This window comes from Leucoraja erinacea, chromosome 1 (assembly GCF_028641065.1).
Source record: "Leucoraja erinacea ecotype New England chromosome 1, Leri_hhj_1, whole genome shotgun sequence".
NCBI classification, from domain to species: Eukaryota; Metazoa; Chordata; class Chondrichthyes; order Rajiformes; family Rajidae; genus Leucoraja; species Leucoraja erinaceus.
Window position 1 is genome coordinate 15,759,167 of NC_073377.1, and position 20,517 is coordinate 15,779,683.

The following is a 20,517-nucleotide window of genomic DNA, read 5'->3' on the forward strand; positions in this document are numbered from 1 at the left end:
GTGAGGGAGGGATTGGGGGAGGGTAGGAAGAGGGGAAAGAAGAGAGAGGGGGAATAAAGGGAGAGGAGGGAGGGAGTGGGGAATAGAGGGAAAGGAGGGCAGTGGGGGAGGTGAGGAGAGATAGTGGGGGGGGATTGGGGATGTGGGAGGTACAGGGATAGGAAGGGGAAGGGGAGATGATTTATGGAGGGAGTGACTGAGGGTAGGGGAAAGGGGAGGGAAGGATTGGGGAGAAGGAGAGCGGAAAGAGGTGGGGGATGGAGTGTTGGGGGATATGGGGAAATGAGCTGCGACTGCGCAGTTGGGGGCTACGGGTGAGTGGTGGAATATTGCGTTGGGGGAACGGATTGCGTTGGTGTGTGAAAGTCCCCAGCGCACACAGGATAAGTGGAGACCCACAGCCATGAGTTCAATGCCACACACATGCTCCTACAATGTGATGTGACCAGAGTTGTACTGACCGCTGTCACCCTCTCTGCGTCCCTGTCCGCTCAAAGTCAGAAAGCCATCCACACTCACACTAGACTCCTTCTCATGGAGCGATGTTCCCGCAAACTCTGAGATCACTGCACTGAAGGCACTCCCTCCGACTCCTCACCAGTGCAGGCAGCACGTCCATTTTGTTTTTTCAGTGACCTCGCATTCCCCACTGAGACGGAAGGCAAATAACATAACCTTCTTTCCTCCTATTCTCCCGCGGTCGGGGCGATCGAAGTTCCCTCATTGGGGTGATCGAGGCTCCCGCAATTGGAGCTCCTGAAGTCGATCCCTAACAAAGGGACAGCCAACTCCACGATGTTAAGGCCGCAGTGCGGACAGAGATGCGATACAGAAAAGGTCACATCTCTGTCGAGGGAAGAGATAAAAAAAGTTTCCCCCATCCCCACATAATACAAAAACTAAAAGTACTAAATACTAAATTTGTTTGGTTGTTTTGTTGTTCCGCGAGCATTGCCACTTTCATTTCACTGCACATCTCGTATGTGTATGTGACAAATAAACTTGACTTGACTTGACTTGACTACACTAAAACCTACATGTAAAAACAGACTGAAAGCAACAAAAGAAGAACGGGACAAGACAGGCTGTAGGCGAGGCTGCCATGTACGGTGCCAGCTGGCGGTACTTAATTGCCTTCATTCCACATGCTTAAGTCCTCTCCTAATTTATTCATTCTTATTACAACAGAAGGAAGTAGTTCTGCCTATCAAGCCTATGCCAGCTTTCGGCAGAGCTATTCCAATCTCTCACTTCTCCCCTGTAGCCCCGCAACTTATCCCCGCTCGTGTGCCCATCATCCTGCCCACCTCCTCCTTTGTGTTTGGTAAGTTGCACAAAGGATCATAGGTAATTTACAGCAGCCAATAAATCGACCAGTTTATTTTGGGGAAGTGGCACGTTGGCACAGCGGTAGAGTTGCTGCCTTACAGTGCCAGGGACCTGGGTTTGATCCTGACTACGTGTGCTTGTCTGTACGGAGTTTGGGTATTCTCCCCGTGATCTGCGTGGGTTTTCTCCGGGATCTCCGGTTTCCTCCAACACTCAGGAAGTACAGATTTATAGGTTAATTGGCTTGGTATAAGTGTAAATTGTCCCTAATATGCAGGATAGTTAGTGTGCGGGGATCGCTGGTCAGCCCGGCTCGATGGTCCGAAGGGCTTGTATCTGCGTGTCTCTCTAAACTAAACTAAATAAAACTAAAACTAAACTGAAGAACTACGCAGAAAGCCTCAAAGTATTAATTGATTAAGAAGGAACTGCAGATGCTGGTAAATCGAAGGTAGACAAAAATGCTGGAGAAACTCAGCAGGTGAGGCAGCATCTCTGGGGTGAAGGAAATGGCAACGTTTTGACTTCTTCAGACTGATGTGGCGGGGTGCGGGGGGGGGGAAGAAGAAAGGAAGATGCAGAGACATTGGGCTGTGGGAGAGCTGTGAAGGGGAGGTGAAAGCAGGGACTACCTAACATTGGAGAACATTTTAATTGAGGTTATAATTGAACTGAATCCCTGGCGCTGCGAGGCAGTGGTGTAATTGTCATGCCATTAAATTGCCCAGGTGTGCAAATAATAGCAACAGATATGTTATGATATCTAAAGGAAAAACTGCATGACCTAATGGCACAACAATTAGCACTGCTGCCTCACAAAATATTTTAAATATTCTAGGCACTCTCACACCAAGAAGAGACTTTTCCCTCATCGTGGCTATATTTCAATTTCTAATTCATTAAGCGTGTTCGGTATTCTGACCGCGCATGCCCAGGTCGTGGGTCACTCATGATAGACATTCTCGGTGGCTGTGCTGCTGCGTAGGTGCAGACCTGCGTTTCATCCAAGGTCGTGATCGGGGCCCTGCTCTCCGGCGCTGTTGAGTTGCTGTTGTGCCGTTCCCTCCCCGGTGTCCTGCCCCTGTCTGGGAGCGGGCGGGTTGACCATTTTCTATTTTGGGTCATACAGCACATTTTATATTTTGGGTAATACAGAATAGACATAATATGTAATACAATGCAAATTATTTTAAAGATTTGAATTGGAGCAAAGTGATGGGGGGGCGGGGGGGATGTAATTTCCCAGTGTTACAGTGACTTTGGAACTTGCGCCAAAACATGCCAATGTAACTTGGCCTCCTTTTGAAGAGGCTTTCTCAAAACTGGAAGCGATTTAAAATGTGCTGCAGCTGTATAAAGTGCAAAATTTTGACCTTGTGTATCATGAATTTTTCAATACCAGTTAATCTTCTATAATGAAGAGTTACTGAGCAGAAGCTATATAGTTTTATAGCCTGTATTTGCCTGGTCATCATGTAACACTTGGTCGAATGATGGGTCTTTATGTAGCTTTAGTGGCGATGGTAGGGGAATGGGTGTTTTCAAATGGTAGAATGGCTAGAACGAAGGATGACTGCAAAATAAAATTGTCCCTTATGTGCTCACACACTTACAGGTTTATAGAGTCAGTAACTGTGGACTAGTTAAATACAATTTTAACTGTCTGTTGATTTATTCCTTATACTTTTCATTTTTGGGCTGTTAAGTTATGCCAAGGGTAGCTAAATATTCAACCCTGGCACAAAATGCTTATCTAAAAATGATAAGTCCTTAAACTATCTGTGTTCTACTTTCTGAATGCCATAAGGTTGCCCTTTTGCTTAATTGGACAGCATAATCTAATACTTTACACTGTTGTATGTCTCTCTGTGATGCAGGATAGTTTAATCTGGCCTTACTTTCTTTGTTCTGTCCTTTATTATAAGGACTATATTGATTTAGAAGTTGGTTAGGCTTGCTTCAGTTCGAGGTTGGACTTTGATATGAATGCCTCACTTGGGAGCACTAGTTAGAGCCACCCTCATTGGAATTGGATGTTGTTGAAGCAAATGTGTTGTCAAAATGTGTTGCCAGCACCTACAGAAATACGATGAGTACTCTAAGCAGTCACGACAAAATGTGCTTTGTCTTTGCTTTATTGCCCTGCAATAAAACAAAAGTAACCCAGATTGGATAACATGAAATTAAGAAAAGCTACGAGGACTATATTTTTATGTTTTTGGCACTTTTGTGAAGAAACTTCCAAAATAGAATTGTATATATTCAAAAATTTCAATCACTTAAACAAATATCTGAGTAGTGAATGGCACCCTGATATTTGAAGGTACGCAAAAATGCTGGAGAAACTCAGCGGGTGCAGCAGCATCTATGGGGCGAAGGAAATAGGCAACGTTTCGGGCCGAAACCCTTCCTCAGAGGGTTCCATAGATGCTGCTGCACCCGCTGAGTTTCACCAGCATTTTTGTGTACCTTCGATTTTACAGCATCTGCAGTTCCTTCTTAAGTACCCTGATATTTGTTTGTTTATACAGATAGTTCTAGGAAATTGGGTATGTGGCTTGTTCTGACCATTTAGGGTTTTTTTTAAAATGGTAGAGCATGTATATTTGTGGCTCGAAGTCAGCCGATGCCTAGTGCTGTCCACATTTATTGCTTTGTTTTCAGATTGTCTCCAACACATTCAGGAGTTAGGGCAGACTCTATAGAGCACATTGAAAAGATTGAAGGTTGGCATCTTTTGTTTTTCTCCCATTCCTGCATTTTCATGGGCGAAATGCCAGGATTATTTCTTTGCGCATGCTCGAGATTGCACTGCGTTTAACAAGGAATCAGGTGCAGGAGGAATGCTAGAGGCTAATCACCGTAGAAAGTGAAAGGAATTCTCTACCTTTAGTTTGATTTTTGTTATCTGCTTGGTTATCAGAAATGTTTTTACTTTGCGCTCATCTACTTTTACTTGTATATGTGAATAAACTCATCCGTGGTGTTGTGTGTCCCCAGATGGCCCTCCAGTGACAGCACATTACGATATTTCTGACACTAACTCTGACCCAAGCGTGCTGAATGTGGATAATCTTCTTGCAGCTGCTGCCGCTCAGGAACAATTCTCCTTTGGACATCATGAGTTTAAAGTGAACACAATAAGGAATCAGGGACTACTGGAACAACGTGTTACAGGTTAGTTAATGAAAAACATTTACCTTTTTTCTTTTACCTACAAATTGTGTGCAATGGCTTTAATCTGTACCTATGAGAAATGTTACGCCACTACACGAGTGTTTTTCTTACTCTTAATGTGGAACCAACGTAAACACATGCTTCAAATCTGGAAGCCAAAGATGTAGCTAAAGAGGACCTATTCTGACCTTGACAAAATCATGGTCTCGTATCAAAGGAAGATCAATTGATTCTCCTTGGTGACTTCAAAGCTAGGGTTAGAAAAGGCTCAATAAACATGGTTGGCATGGAGGAAGTTGAAGATTATTTGGAGTTGGAGGTGTGGTGTTGTTGCCCATCCTTACTGATTACGGTCTATGGGCCAGGAAGCCTCGGATCGAGTTGCAGAAGGTGTACCTTGTCCGAAATCCCAGAGTTGAGAGATCAGTTTGGTTGGAATTATGATGTTGAAGACAGAACTGTGGTGAATAAATAAGAGTCTGATATAAGTATCCTTGATATCCAAGTTTTTCCAGAGACGAGTGTGTAGCCAGGGTGATGGTGTTTGCCATCGACCTGTGGCAGCAGTAGGAGAATTACTATGGATCAAGGCTGTCTTGGGGGCTGGAGTTAATGTGCACAGAGATCCGGGTTCGATCCTGACTGTGGGTGACGTCTGTACAGAGTTTGTACGTTCTCCCTGTGACCATGTGGGTTTTCTCCGGACACTCTGGCATTCTCTTGTGTGCCAAAGACATGCAGGTTTGTAGGATGATTGATGTCAGTAAATTGTCTCGAGTGTGTAGGATAGAACTAATGTATGGGTGTTTTTGGACTCGGTGGGCCGAAAGGCCTGTATCCACGCTGTATCTCTGAACTAAACTAAACTAAAACCAAACATACAAAAGTGTTCCACGAGCAGTGCATTTGCTCAATTTCCTGCAGAACTGCTCTCACTTTCCCTTTCCCCATGCAGAATGGAGATGAAGTTCCCCTGGACCTCGCTTTTCACTGCATTGGCCTCTCATCCAGTCTGTCATCCTTCCCACTCACCCCCCCCCCCCCCCCCCCCCCCCCCCCTCCCCTGCAGGGACCACTTTCTCTGTGACTCGCATGTCTGCCCATTCCTTCCCACCCACCCCCTCTCCTCCTACCCCACCTGCCTCCAGATCCAACGCATTCTCTGACATTTCCTTCACCTTCAACGTGATCACACTACCAATCACATCTTCCACATCCCACCCGTTTGTGCTATCCCGCGACACCACTCGCGTCTCTCCTTGTTTCGTTCATCCCTCCATACCTAACCCACCACCTCCCTCGACACTTTAACCCTGCAACCACAGCAGATGTAACATCTGTCCATGCACCTCCCTGGCTGTGGGAGGGCACTGATTTCTTCTCCTCCACCCCCATGGCTGTTGAGAGGGGGGGATGGGGAAAGAGGCCCAATCCCCCTGGCCATTGGTGGGCCAGAGGGAGGAATTATCTCACCTGGCCACTTGTGGCCGCCTGAAAAATGGGGACCTGGCTGTTGGGGGGAGGGGGGGGAGGCCATGGAACCACCTCTTTCAGACCCACCTCTTATAATGAAGGATTCTGATTTATAGCATGGACTACAGGAAGACGTTAGGGTGGGGGATAACCAGAAACTGAGGGAAGAGGTGAGATGCTGAAAATAAGAGCATTTGCAGGCCGATTATGAGTTCACAAGAGATTTTGATTACATTTGAAATGCTAATGATTTTTCACCATTGACCTTTTCCTTAGCTGATGTTTGCTTCTGGTTTATTGCAGGACGCGGAGACGAAAACTTCATAGCGGCCGATGGCTCCACAGGCTTCTTTGTACCGGATAAGGAAGAAATCCAGATTGCCTCCTCAGATAGTGAGGTTGAAATAGTTGGAGTCCAAGAAGATTCAAGGTACAATTACTCCACAACATGAAGTACTGCACAGCACATTGCAATGACAGCACTTGCAGATCTCCTTGCAAGCTAATAAGGGTCATTCCAGAGTTCCATTGCTTATTAATGGTTTAATGTTAAATTTAAAATAGGAATGGCTTTGATATTTGCACACGTGTAAAACACAGTTAAAAACTAGGGTTTAAAATTACTAACATACAGATTAGAACATTTAGCTTTTTTATTTTTTTTTTTTTTTTTTTTTTTTTTTTTTTTTATTTTTATTTTTATTAGAAGTACGGTAAATTACAATTCTACACAACACATATATCTTGATACATTTTTTATACCGCTTCATTTTTTTTTTTTTTTTTTTAGAGCTTTAAGAAAAAAAGTAGAAGTTAGGAAAGTAAAGAAAGTGCAAGAGAATCGTGCAGTGCGAGAGTGTAAGGAAAAGAAAGCCCCTTAGGAAAGAAGTTAGAGAAGGAAGTAAAGTGAGAAAATAGACCCTAGAAAGAAAAGAAGGAGAAAGTAGAAACAATCGCTCTATTATAACATTAAACTCCGCAGAGAGGGGACTACCAACCAAGTCTGTTTTTGTTATTTTACCTCCCGTTACCAGGTCCTGATTCCGCTTATTTATATATTTGGTTTTTTTTAGATTACTATTGCACCTCATACTTGTAATAGGTCCAGAAACATAGACCACGTCTTTTGAAATTTAGCTTTTTTAAATGAGTATATTTGTTTTTGGGTGCATTGAATACCATTTAAATAAAAAAAAAAAAAAAAATTACCATTACTGTTCTGTCATCTCCTGCAGTTTAGATTCAGATTACATTTTTTTAAATTAGTTTAGATTACATTTCTGCAACTTAATTTTCTTTATCACCTGGCTCGCTTTAATATTTATTGTCTGGAAGAACTTTACATTGGGACAATAGAACCTTCAAAAAACAAAACCTTCATCTAAAAAATAATTTGGATTAAATGAATCGATTTGATATCTTAAAAAAAAGTTACTATCTGTTTTCAGATACTATCTAATTTATAGTATATTTAAAAAAAAAACAAAACCAACCACAGTAACGTCCCAAGAAACTCATGCCACCAGCCTTTTTTCTGTTATGCTGTAGCTTGGATTTTTTTAAAGCAAATCTGCAAATGGGACAGTAATCGATGGAATGTGTTCATTTTTGCATCTGTCTCTGTGTTGCTTAATGCCTACTACTTCCACACGAGTCCAGCAAGTGAATTGGCCGATTCCTCCTCTCCTTCGTTGACTCTATCTACAATTCCTGCTGTCTCAGCCAAAATAGTCAAGGACCCCCTCCCACCCTGGTCCTACTCTCTTCTCCCCTCTCCCATCGAGAAGGAACATCCTAGCAGACTCACGGACAGCTTTTTTTTCACCCTGCTATTATCAGACTCTTGAATGATTCTCTCACAAACCGAGATGAATTCTTGATCTTCCAGCCTATCTCGTTGCAGCCCCTGCACTTTTCATCTGCATTTTCCCTGTAGCTGGAACACCACTTACTACAGTTTTTTTCACTTTTGCGCTACCTTGATGTATGTACTTATGGTACAATCTGCCTGCATGGATTGCAAAACACAATTCTTCACTTTAGCATGAAAATAATTCTAAACCTAATCAAACATAAACGAAATCACCTCAGGATAGTTTGGTCGTATTTTCTTTGGTTTGTTCTGAGATGGCTAATTCCAATTTAGTTGAATGTGCTACAGAAATGTGTAAAGACTGTACGCTCCTCTGGAGAGTATATGTTTAATGGCCTGAGATAGGCCAAAGTTGGACTCTGCTGTGCTGCCATCTCTGCAAATAATCTCTTGATGCTCAAGTTTGCGCATGACGAACAACCGAGTGGAAAAGATACTCTAAAGGCTACTTGTATTAATGGGGTTAATACCCAGCAGGAGTTAATGCCCAAGCAATGGAGGGTAGTTGGAAATGTGGAATTACAAGCTTCACCATGCTTGGGTGCAGTCATGCAAATTGGAGGTAAAATGTATCGCTGCAGGGAAAATGCTCAGAATTTAGAAGATTCAGAAGATGGGAATAAATTGAACACATCTCAAAATTTATTCCTTAACTATGGTTTAATAATAGCAAAAAAATTAATACTTAAATTTTGGAAGGGTACATCAATACCAACGCTTAAAATGTGGATTGCAAGTATGTTGGACACCGCTCATCTCGAGGAAATGCGATTCCTCCTAATGGATAAACCAGACCAATTCATAACGAGTTGGTCTCCATTCGTCGTTTTTTTGGAATCATATGGTGCAACACAATTGTAAAAAATAACTGTTTCAGGACTGGACGAGGGTTGGTCAAGATTATAAATAATGATCTCCTTTTTTTTCACTATTTTCTCTCTCAACTTTCTTCATTTACTCGTTTTCTTTCTTCACACACTATATATTTCACATCTTTCTATCCTTTACTATCTAACTTCTTTTTCTTATGCTCATCTTTTTTCAATATAACAAAAAAAAAGAAGTTGTACATAAAATGTATTATGAAAATATATATTAGGCACTTTGGTGCCATATGACTGCTTACTTCTAATAAAACAAATAAAATAAAATAAAAAAATAAAATAAAAAAAAGAATTTAGCATACGGATGAGTTGGGCCGAAGGTCTTGTTTTTGTCCTCTATGACAGAAATGATGGAGCAGATTCTACAAAGGAACTGTTGCCCGTAAAAAAACAACTTGAATTCAAACAAAAAAAAGAAAGGGTTTTGAAGACAGATTGTTCACTTTTGTTTTAAACAGGTGCACTCAGAGCAGACCTGGTGTCATTCAGCGATGTTCAGCATGGAAGCAGAGTCCTCACTCATACTGCCTCGGCAGCAGGGAGCAACAACAACAAATGCATTCATGGCCTGCCATTTCCCAGCCAACCTGGAGCGGGCCACCAGAGGTTGTTGACCTTACCCTGGATGAAGATGCGAGACGCAGATACTTACTGTGATGGAAATCGTGTGCTTTCTTTGTTTTGTTGCAAGAAGAGGAAAAACAAAAAAAAGCTTGACACCACCTGTCTATCGTTCACAAAGATTTGTAAAGTTATTTCATTTTTGTTCTCTGTTTGGAATTGCTGAAGTTTCCAACATTTAGAATCGCTCAAAAAGATTTGTTTCCTATTTGTCCTAAAATGGCAATACACCAGTATTGTGGGATCCATGCGGGAAGAGTGTTTATAAATTTAATTAGTATTTTACAATGTGCCAGGTGTTTCCGTAGATTATTGGATTCACATTGCATGTACCTGAACTAGAGTTGAAGAGTTATCTGCGCTAAACCTGGCCTTTAAATGGTGTGACCAGACTGGAGCTAGGCACACTATAAAATGTAGTTGACTTCAAATGTTTCTCTTTTGTTTTGCAGATTTAAGGCTGATTCAGGATAACTGAATTTATTTAAGGCTAGCATCACAACCGTTTGATTTTAACCTCTTGCATGTACCGTGATAATGTATCTTAATTACAACATGCCGGTGTTAGACTGCACGAGCATCCTTTGTCCCATGGCATTGATTAGGTGCCCTGGGTGCCACAAATGACTACATGGGAAATTTCAAGTTATTCATGATATTATCTGGCAGTACAGCAATTTGGTTAATTCATTAATATGGAGATGGGCCAGTTGCTGAGTAAAAAGTTGAATCCAGTGGTTCCTTCTGTCATTCACATTGACTTTCAGCAGTTAGTCATATCAACCTTTATGTTTGCAGTTGGTTTCTCTGCAGTCAGCTGTAAAATCCTATAGTAGCAAATGAGAATATATTGGAATGAGAAAAAACCCACTGAAGGAATGGTTTTCCTTTGTATCCCAATAGACTCAATCCAATTAAAAAAAAATAGTTGGACTCTATATCATTGAGGTCCTTGTGTAAACCACCAAAGTGGACAGAAATACATTAATACATTTAATTAGAGAGAGGTTTAAAGTCACAAATAATACCAAAAGGGATGTTTTTTTAATTTGATAGTTGAAGTTGGATTAAAATCTCAGTTTGAGCTATTGCTGCAGCTGGAGGTTAATGAGCACAACTGTAAATACATTTAGTCTATTCAAGAATGAAAAGTTGCTGTTTTGATGCTCTCTCTCCCCCCGCATCACTTCATTTCAGGAACGTTCAGCAAAGCACTAATCTGAAAAGTGCCCTGCCACCACATTTGTGACACACGAGAATTTTATCCATTGACAGTGAGACTGCGGGAAACGTTTGCAGCGTGCATTATTCCCTCAGGCATAATTTTTATTTTCAAGCTTGAAGGTAAATTGTGGTCACTTTTGATTTGCTGCCTGTTGCAAGTGGTGGTTTAAAATAGAACATGTCCCAGTGCCCTCCATAATGTTTGGGATAAAGACCCATCATTTATTTATTTGCCTCTGTACTTCACAATTTGATATTTGTAATAGGTAAAAAAATCATATGTGGTTAAAGTGCACATTGTCAGATTTTAATGAAGGCCATTTTTATACATTTTGGTTTTACATTTACAGCAGTGTTTATTTAGCCCCCCCCCCCCCCCCCCCCCCCCCCCCCCCCCATTTGGCACCGTAATGTTTGGGACACAGCAATGTCATGTAAATGAGAGTAGTCATGTTTAATATCTTGTTGCATATCCTTTGCATGCAATGACTACTTGAAGTCTGCGATTCATGGACATCACCAGTTGCTGGGTGTTTTCTCTGGTGATGCTCTGCCAGGCTAACCTATTTTTGCGGCTAACCCGTGGTTTGCATCTTGCAGTGTAGCCTCTGTATTTCTGTTCATGAATCTTCTGCGAACAGTGGTCATTGACAAATCCACACACCTGAAGAGTGTTTCTGATCTGTCGGACAGCTGTTTGGGGATTTTTCTTTATTAGACAGAATGCTTCAGTCTTCCTTGGCCATCCAGTCACTTTGCAATTAGTTAGCTCACCAGTGTTCTCTTTCTTCTTAATGATGTTCCAAACAGTTGATTTTGGTCAGCCTAATGTTTGGCTGATGTCTCTAGCAATTTTATTATTCTTTCTCCGTCTCATAATAGCTTCTTTGACCTTCATTGGCACAACTTTGGTCCTCATCTTGATAAACAGCAATGAAAGTTTCCAAAGGTGATCGAAAGACTGGTGGAAAGACTAGCCGCTGAGAGCTCTCTTATACCTGCATTAGGGAGGCAATTAAATACACCTGAGAAATTACAAACACCTGTGAAGCCATGTGTCCCAAACATTATGGTGCCCTGAAATGGGGGGGGGGTAGTTATGTATAGACACAGCTGTGAAACCAAAATGTATAAAAATGACCTTTAATAAAAATCTGCCAATGTGCACTTAACCACATGTGGAGTACAGAGGCAAATAAATAAATGATGGGTCTTTGTCCCAAACATTATGTAGGGCACTATAAATCATTCTGGAAGCTCATGTGCCACGCACATCATAGTTGTCTAACCACTTGTCCTCACTGGACACTTGGTTTACAATATATTCTTTGTTTTATTAGCTGAAATGCATCAGTGACTTAATTGGCTATGGACATCAAATGTTCTGTGCTCGTTTCTAAATTTGAGGAGATTTTAACAGTTTGGTTGTTGGGGTTAGGAGGTGAAGGTGGTACAACTTTTTTTTATTATCCCTCCAATCTTTGCTAGAATGGTGAACCTGCATTTCAGATTACGTTTGGTTGGGATTGATTGTGAGGCTTTCTATAATTGGGGAGGCTGTAATGCCTATAAATCACAGAATCATCCAGTGCAAAGGGAAGTCCTCTCTAATTAGTAACCCCTCACTCCTGCCCCTGCCCCTGCCCCATTGCCCTGTTCGTTGCTTGATTCTGATGAAGAGTGTAATTGAACAAAGTATTGGATGGAAACCAATATCTGGGTGCTGCAACATCTGGGCAAATTGTGTTCATTGTTTTGTGATTGATTTCAAATTTCTGCTTTGTGGATCTGTTCGCTTCCTATTATTTTGAAGGATTGCTATTTTAAAGTCAAAGCTCCAAAGACAATTGGGTCATTTATCCCATTAGTTGTTTATTGTAGTGTTGTGGTAAATGACAGTTTTCATTTATTCATAAAACTGCTGATAATGAGATCAGTGTATTATATTTTTTAGCCACCTTCAATCACAAACCTCAGAATCTTTTTTTGACCAGCATTAAAGTTTTCAGATAAGTTAGCATTTCACTGCATTTTAATTAACAACTGTCGAAATAATTGAGGGAAGCATTAGTCAGCAATAGGGTTGCCAACTTTCTCACTCCCAAATAAGGGACAAAAAGGTCAAAATAAGGGACAAATTCCCGACGGCAATTCATTGACCGACTCGGCCGTGGCTGGGTGAATGGTGAGTTGGCCCGGGTGTTCGACTGCACACAAAGTCCAGCCAGCAGGCCAGCTGCGGAGTTTTGGCCCTGGTCCAAAGTCTGCCACCCCATCCAATTCATGAACCGATGAGAAGGAATGGTGGTGGTGTCGGCGGTAAGCGAAGGTCCAAAGGTCGGACAGCTGGCCGGGCTGCACTACGTTGGGACAGGCGAGGCAGGACTGGACGCGGCACTCCGACCTGACTGTCCACTCGACCCGAGTAGTAGCAGTCAAATACGGGACAAACCAATTTAGCCCAATATACAGGATGTCCCGGCTGATATGGGACAGTTGGCAACCCGAGTCTGCAATTAATCTTTTTAGTCGCAAGTGGAAATTATCTTCCCAAGAAGTTGCTAAACACTAATGTGTCACTAATGTGTGCGATAATAGAATTTACGTTTTATTTTAGTCCTTTGTTTTTATTCAACGTTTTTTGCATTCAAATATTAGTACTTATTTGTTCAACAAAAGTATGATTAACCATGGATTTCTCTTTTCACATCAAACCCCAGCTAACTTCCCCAAGTTCAACTTTTCTTAAACTAGTCTCCATCTTTATTCAACATTGATTGCTTGCATTAGCTGTGAAACAAGTGCTCAGAATTAGGTGCTGGATATAAATATCAGAAGCGGGAGCAAAGGAAGGCCGAACTACCTCCTAGTCCTGCTACTTCATTCATCCATTCATTCATTCATTCATTCATTCAGTCATTCATTCATTCATTCATTCATTCATTCATTCATTCATTCATTCATGTCTTTGCTGATCCATTCTTGGCCTCAACTCCATGTTCTTTCACTCTCTCCATACCCCTCACTGGCTTATAATGAAAAGTCGCTCACTTGAATACATTCACTGACTGCATCTCCATAGCTCTCTGGATACTAATGAAAGCAATCAGTTTCCACAGAGTCGTTTGAGGCTTTGATCTTGATTATTAGGCTAAGAGTATCAGCTCATTGCCTGTGACTTTAAGGACTGTGAGTATCAGCTTCCTGTGTGGTATATAGTCAAAAACATTTCAAACTAAAAGTGAAAGAATGCCATTCAATCCAAAAGTATGATGGTGTGCTTTAGAAGACAAAACATGGGATATCATCTACAAGCTTATCACATAACATCAAGATAAATCGCTTGGATGTGCTTAGCATCTGGTGGGTTTTCCAACTGGGTAGATCTTCCTTTGGTGTACAGTGTGTGTGTGTGGGTGTGTGTGTGGTATTGCTCTGAAATTATTTGTTTTAATTTGAACTTAAAAAGTTTAGTGCACTATTCAAACCAATCGAGCTACTTTGTGACAGCCAGGATTTATATTATGGTTGTACATTTCAGCAATAATGGATACTATGCTCTCCAGTTTTGTGTACTGTGAAATACTAGAAATTTCCATCTCAAAATGTCTTTCCTCTTTTGCTGCTCTCGTGCTTCTGCATTTAAGGATGATAGTTGTGTTTAATAATTATTCTGCAAGTTAAAGGCTCTCAGAATTGGTATGTGACAGGTGAAGATTCCCGATCTCTGTTCCTCTTACCCTGTGGGAGTAATGTCTCAGAGTGTTACTGGAATAAGAGAGACATTGGACGTTGCCGTCTAATTCCATGTGAACTTTAAACTGTTTAGTTGCAAGGTGCATGCTAATTTTTTTTTTTAAATACTGTTAAATTTACTGATAGCCCTCACTGAAACTTTCTAAGCCAACTCACTGAAACTTTCTGAGTAATGGCTGCAGCAGTCAGGATGAAAAATTGTGAGTTGCCCATACCTGACAAACACGCATGATGAAATGAACAATATAAATCCCTCACTAACATGTTCATCCGGAATTCTTCTCTAACTTTAAGATTTAATAATCGTAAGAAAACTAAGCAGTGGATTAAATAAAGGCACATATTATTCTTGTTACAGATATGTCCATTCAGGGTTGGGGTTTGAGACTTAAATAGTTTGTTAATTAGCTTGATCGTTTTTAACTTTTTCCATTGAGGCACACAGGGGCAGCTACTTAGAACTCAATAGACAAATTGATACTTTGATGCTATACGTGAGGTAATGTTCAGATTTGATCTTGGCCTCTCCTTAATTTGATGTGAGCTTAGTTAAAGCATCACATCTAACCTAAGTTATTGAAGCTAATGAATTGAAACAAGTAAAGTTAGCATTATCATATCTAGGTCATTACTCATCAATCTCATTTGAGGAGTACACAGACAGATACCAAGTTAAAACTCTTCTAGGATAAATTATAAAGTCACTTTGTTGAAGTAGTTTTGACCACTACCAATCCCTATATTGCTACCAATATCCTTTGACATCTGTTCTACCTTGTATCTATTTCCTGGAGGAGTAAGGATGGGAGCAAAGGATGAGTTGAGTAAATCCTCTTTGCTTGACACAGTTGCATACAGTGGGAGACTTCCCACAGTATATTACACTTTCTGTTATACAGCCTAGAACTTCTGATGTTCTAGCTAAATCATAAGGAACCATTCAAGGCAAGGTAATGTAGAAACTATACACAGATACAATCTAAATGACATGCCCACTAACAAGTAGTAGGATATTTGTGCATCAGCTACTTCAGGGAATTTAGTACAGAGTTTCACCTAAATCAAAAAAGTACCTCTTTATAAAATGCTGAGCCACTACTACAAACAAAAATGTAAAAAAATATTTTGTATCTGGATACTTTGTATTGGTTGATCTCAGCAGATCAGGCAACATCTGTGGATGGAATGGACAGGCAGGATTTTAGGTTGTGACCCTTCCTCATACTGTCCCACCATATACTGGAGGAAATGAAAAATGAGCTGAAGAGTAAATCCTCTGGAGGAGGATTTTCTTTGGCTGATACAGTTGCATATGATAGGAGTCTGAAGAAAAGTCCCAACACAAAACACCGTCTGTCCATTCCTCCACAGGTGCTGAGTTCCGCAGCATCTGCAGTTCCTTCTGACTCTCTTTGGTGTGGTTATTTCTTTTCCTTCAGAACCAGCTTGATGGTTTATTTAATTTTTTGTGTCAAATTCTTCAATGAGATAAAATTTGCTGTTATTTTCTTCTGAAAATAGCTACACTGGATAGTATCAGCCAGAGCTAAAATAATTGAGGTATGGATGCTTGTAAGTAGGTTTTATTGAAGCATAAAAAATGTATAGAATTATTACAAGAGTTTTATGCGCAGTTTAAAGAAGCAATTCTAAATAATCTTCGATATGTAAAATGAAGATGTGATGAGATTGCACTAATTATGATTTTTTGTGGTCCCCCCCCCCCCCCCCCCCCCCCCCCCCCTTCCCTCTTTCAGAATATGTAAATACTTTATGCTGCCTTGTCTGAAGTTCTGGTGGCAGTGTATACAATTTTAACTGTTATGCAGTGATTATCAAAAAAATAGAAAAATTGAGAAAGGAGAATAAAAAATTACTTTTAAACATCGACGGTTCACTTTTTTATTAAAGCACCTCTTAATTGCTTCGGGTAATTGTTAAGCATTCACAAGTTAAAAGTTTTGTTTGAATTTTTACCGAGGTACAGTGAAAAGCTTTTTTGCAAGCTATCCAAACAGATTAGATGTACCAAAACATAAATACAATCAAGTCAAACTCAAGTACATAGAGCAACGGTGAAGATAGAGTGCTGAATGTAGTCTCAGCATTTTAGCGCTTTAGTTCCATAGACAAAGTCCAATGTCAGAATCAGAATCAGATTTTATTCGTTTTGCAACATACGAGGAATTTCACTGGCCAGGTCAGTCATACAATTAAAAGCAACACTCACATTTTATATGAACATCCACCACAGTGACTGCTACACATTCCTCACTGTGATGGAAGGCGAAACAAAGTTCAAGTCTCTTCCTTTGTTCTTCCTCGGTCAGGGGCTTCGAGCCGTCCGTTGACGGGACGGTCTTAACTGCCGAGGCTGGCAGTGTTCGGGCCCTCTGCGTCGAGGCGTTCAGCTCCCGCATCGGGGGGTTGTCAGCTCCCCTGTGCCAGGCGATCGAACCTCGCGTCGGGGCTGGTTGAACCTTCCACGACGTTGGAGCTCCCGACTCAGCCTCTCCCGAGACTGCGGGCCCTTGATGGGAAGTCCGCAGGCCGTGGTGGGAGCGATCCCAGGCAAGGGATCCGCTCCGATGTTAAGTGGGGCTCACGACAGTCTGAGGCGGCTCCCAGTTCCAGCAATGATAGACCACCGCAGAATGTGATCCGAAAAATGATCACATCTCCGGGAAGGTAAGGACTTGGGGGAAAAAAAAGTTTCCCCCGATCCCACCCTCCCCACATAAAACAAACCGAAGAACATAAAAGCAAACTTTAAACAGAAGCTAAAAATAACAAAAAGGTGAAAAAACGAACAGACTGCTGGCAGGGCTGGCCATCTCCCTGGCGCCCCTGGTGGTACAGAGGGATAGAGGTCGAACACTCTGCAGAATCGAACACTCCACATGCTTATAGAAGGATAGCTCATAAGCATGATAACCGAAGGGAAAACGTTGTTCCGGAGTCTGGTTAGCTGCTTTTCAGAGTCAGGGTGAAGTGTAGATGGAATCAATGGTCCAGTCTGTGCGTGGAAGTCTAGTCTGTGTGGTGGACGGGGTTACATCTACAACTTTGCAGTTTCTTGCAGTCTTGGGCAGAACTGTTCCCAAACTAAGCTCTGATGCAACCCGACCGTATGCTTTCTGTGATGCATCCATTGAAGTTTGTAAGAGTCACTGGAGACGTGCCAAATTTCTTCGTTGGTATGGCTCTTTGGCTGTCGTATCAATATGGTTGGTCCACATTAGATCATTTGTAACATTAATGCCAAGGAACTTGAAGCTCTCAATCATTTCTACTTCTGCACCATTGATGTTGAGCGGGGCATGTACTCCACCACGCCTCTTAAACTAATAATTACACCTCAGTCTTGCTGACATTGAGGGAAAGGTTATTGTCCTGACACCATGTCACTAAGTTCTCTATCACCTTCCTGTACTTAAAGCCACACACATAAATGTGTTGGAAATTCCCAACAGGTGACAGATAGTGTGTTTCAGTTACTGACGGTGAGTATGAACAGGAATGTTTAGCTTCCAAGGTAAACAAAAATGCTGGAGAAACTCAGTGGGTGAGGCAGCATCTATGGAGCGAAGGAAATGGGCAACGTTTCGGTTTTGACCCGAAACGTTGCCTATTTCCTTCGCTCCAAAGATGCTGCCTCACCCGCTGAGTTTATCCAGCATTTTTGTCTATCTTCGATTTTCCAGCATCTGCAGTTCCTTCTTAAACAAATGTTTAGCTTCCATATCTAAATAAGGCCAGCTTTAATCAGTATGTACTGTAATAATAGAAGACTTGCATGTAAAAAAATTGCAGCTGATTTGTGTTCTTGCTGACAAATCGTTATTTGTACGGATAGTTTTAAACCATCTGTTTTAAAACTCGTTTAGTATTAATGTTGCACATGTTAAATTTATGGCATGATCGAAAACCATTCGATCAAAGCAGACTGAGGTGAAAGGAGGTGCAAAGTAGACAGTGAAAATGAAAATTTGTAAGTGGCTCAGTCAGTTCACCCGTTATTTGGTCAACTACTCAAGCTTGCCACTCACTATGCCTGCAGTAACTGATCTGGAATTGCAGGTCAGATCAAGCTGACCTGGTACCCGAGTCGTCACCTGACGTGACGAATCCCGTCAGCATATAACAAGCCCCAGGCAGAGTAGTCTTTGCGTGGATTACTGCACAATGGATTTGTCGGGGAAATCAATACGTTCTTTAATATCTTGTGATAGCCCATATACAGAATCCATTTGTGATATCCTCCAGGGTTAAATGACCATCACTTTTTTACAAGGGTTACAGTAAATAATTCATTGTTAATGACTTAAAGTGTGAAGAGAAGTAGAAACTTGAGACTAAAGCACCACCTCGAGGGACAAATGTGTCATATGTACTGGCACAGAAATTCCTATTTGCTGCAGCATAATGGGCCCTTATCATGCAATTACAGGCAGATTTATAATGCTCAAAAATACAAGAGCTAAACTGTAATACAAAGTAACCATAATCGTTTAATCAGCTTGCTGAGCTAGGCCATGGTGCAACCTGTCAATGTGCTCTCTACTGTACACCTGTAGAAGTTCATTGACATACTGAATCAAGTAGAGGAGTTGATGAGCTTGCTTGTGATTGTACCAATATGCAGGGCCCAGGACAGATCTTCAGAGATATGCGCCTGCTGGAACTTGAAGCTGTGGTATATAAAATTATGTGAGGCAAAAGATAATTTAGATAGAACCTTTTAACCCAGGATCCTAGAGGGCATAGCTTTGTGGTGAGAGCGGCAACATTTAAAGGAGATGTGCAAGGCAAGTTTTTATTTACGCAAGAGTGTGGTGCGTGCCTGGAAAGCACTGCTGGGGGTAGTGGAGAAGGCAGATACAATAGTAGCGTTTAAGAGACTAATTGGTCTCAAGAGACTATGCAGACTAATTGGATATGCAGGGAAAGGAGAGATGTAGATTATGTGCAGCCAAATAAGAGTTGGACTTGGCATCATATTTCGCACAGTCATTGTGGGCCGAAGGGCCTGTGCTATACTGTTCCATGTTGACTCTGTCTGCTGCCAATGTTGAAGATCATGAATCTCTGGCTTTCCCCACCTGAAGTCAACTGGTCTTGCTGAGCAAGATTGTTCTGGCACCGTTCAATCAGGTTTTCAATCTCCCTCTTGTGCTCTGACACATTGTTACTCATCATTCATCCAAGGGTTTTATTGTCATATGTCCTGGATGGGACAATGAAATTCTTACTTGCTGCAGCACAACAGAAAATGTGAAAATGTAAACATAGTACATAGAGGGGGAAGAGAAAAAAAAAAAAAGAAAAAGTTCAATAAATTACAAATATAGTGCAACAATAATATTTTATTGTAGTTTTGCAGTTTAGAGCTCAGAGCGTATTTGTTGTTGTGTTTAATAGCCTGATGGCTGTAGGGAAGTAGCCGTTCCTGAACCTGGACGATACAGTTTTCAGGCTCCTGTACCTTCTTCCTGATGGCAGTGGTGAGATGAGTGTGTGGCCAGGATGATGTGGGTCCTTGATGATTTTGGCAGCCTTTTTGAGACAGCGACTACGATAGATCCCTTCGACGGTGGGGAGGTCAAAGCCAGTGATGGACTGGGCAGTGGTCACAACTTTTTGTAGTCTTTTTCATTCCTGGACGTTCAAGTCTCAGCCGAATCTCCGTAATCTTCTCAGGAAGTAGAGGCGCTGATGTGCCTTCTTTATAATTGCATCGGTGTGCCGGGTCCAGGAAAGATCTTCGGAAATATGCACGCCCAGGAATTTGAAGCTATTGACCCTCTCAACCATCATCCCGTTGATGTGAACAGGATTGTGGGTCCTCATCCTTCCTCTACCAAAGTCCACAATCAGTTCCTTGGTCTTATTGGTGTTGAGAGCCAGGTTGTTGTGCTGGCACCATTTGGTCAATCGGTCGATCTCACTTCTATACTCTGACTCGTCCCCATCTGTGATTCGTCCTACAACGAATGATGGAGTTCGCATTATGACCGGCTACGCAGTCATGAGTATAGAGTGAGTAAAGCAGGGGGCTGAGCACACAGCCTTGAGGTGCTCCCGTACTAGTTGTTACTGAGGATGACGGGTTACTGCCAATTTGAACAGGCTGGTCTGTGGATGAGGAAGTCAAGGATCCAATTGCAGAGGGATGCGCAG

The 20,517-nt window shown here is 41.7% G+C and overlaps 1 protein-coding gene across 8 annotated transcripts in view; it reads left to right on the forward strand.

Moving 5' to 3' along the window:
* ark2n (arkadia (rnf111) N-terminal like PKA signaling regulator 2n) overlaps positions 1 to 9,853 on the forward strand; it is an 85,907-nt gene extending 76,054 nt beyond the window's left edge. For 7 of the 8 annotated variants that reach the window (XM_055655479.1, XM_055655393.1, XM_055655562.1 and 4 more), the window contains 3 exons: positions 4,330 to 4,506; positions 6,283 to 6,409; positions 9,195 to 9,853. In XM_055655479.1, the coding sequence (XP_055511454.1) occupies positions 4,330 to 4,506; positions 6,283 to 6,409; positions 9,195 to 9,393 (503 nt within the window). In that variant the 3' untranslated portion in view covers positions 9,394 to 9,853. The remainder of the gene's footprint in view (positions 1 to 4,329; positions 4,507 to 6,282; positions 6,410 to 9,194) is intronic. The other variant, XM_055656037.1, reaches the window with a different exon arrangement.
* The last annotated feature ends 10,664 nt before the right edge of the window (positions 9,854 to 20,517 follow it).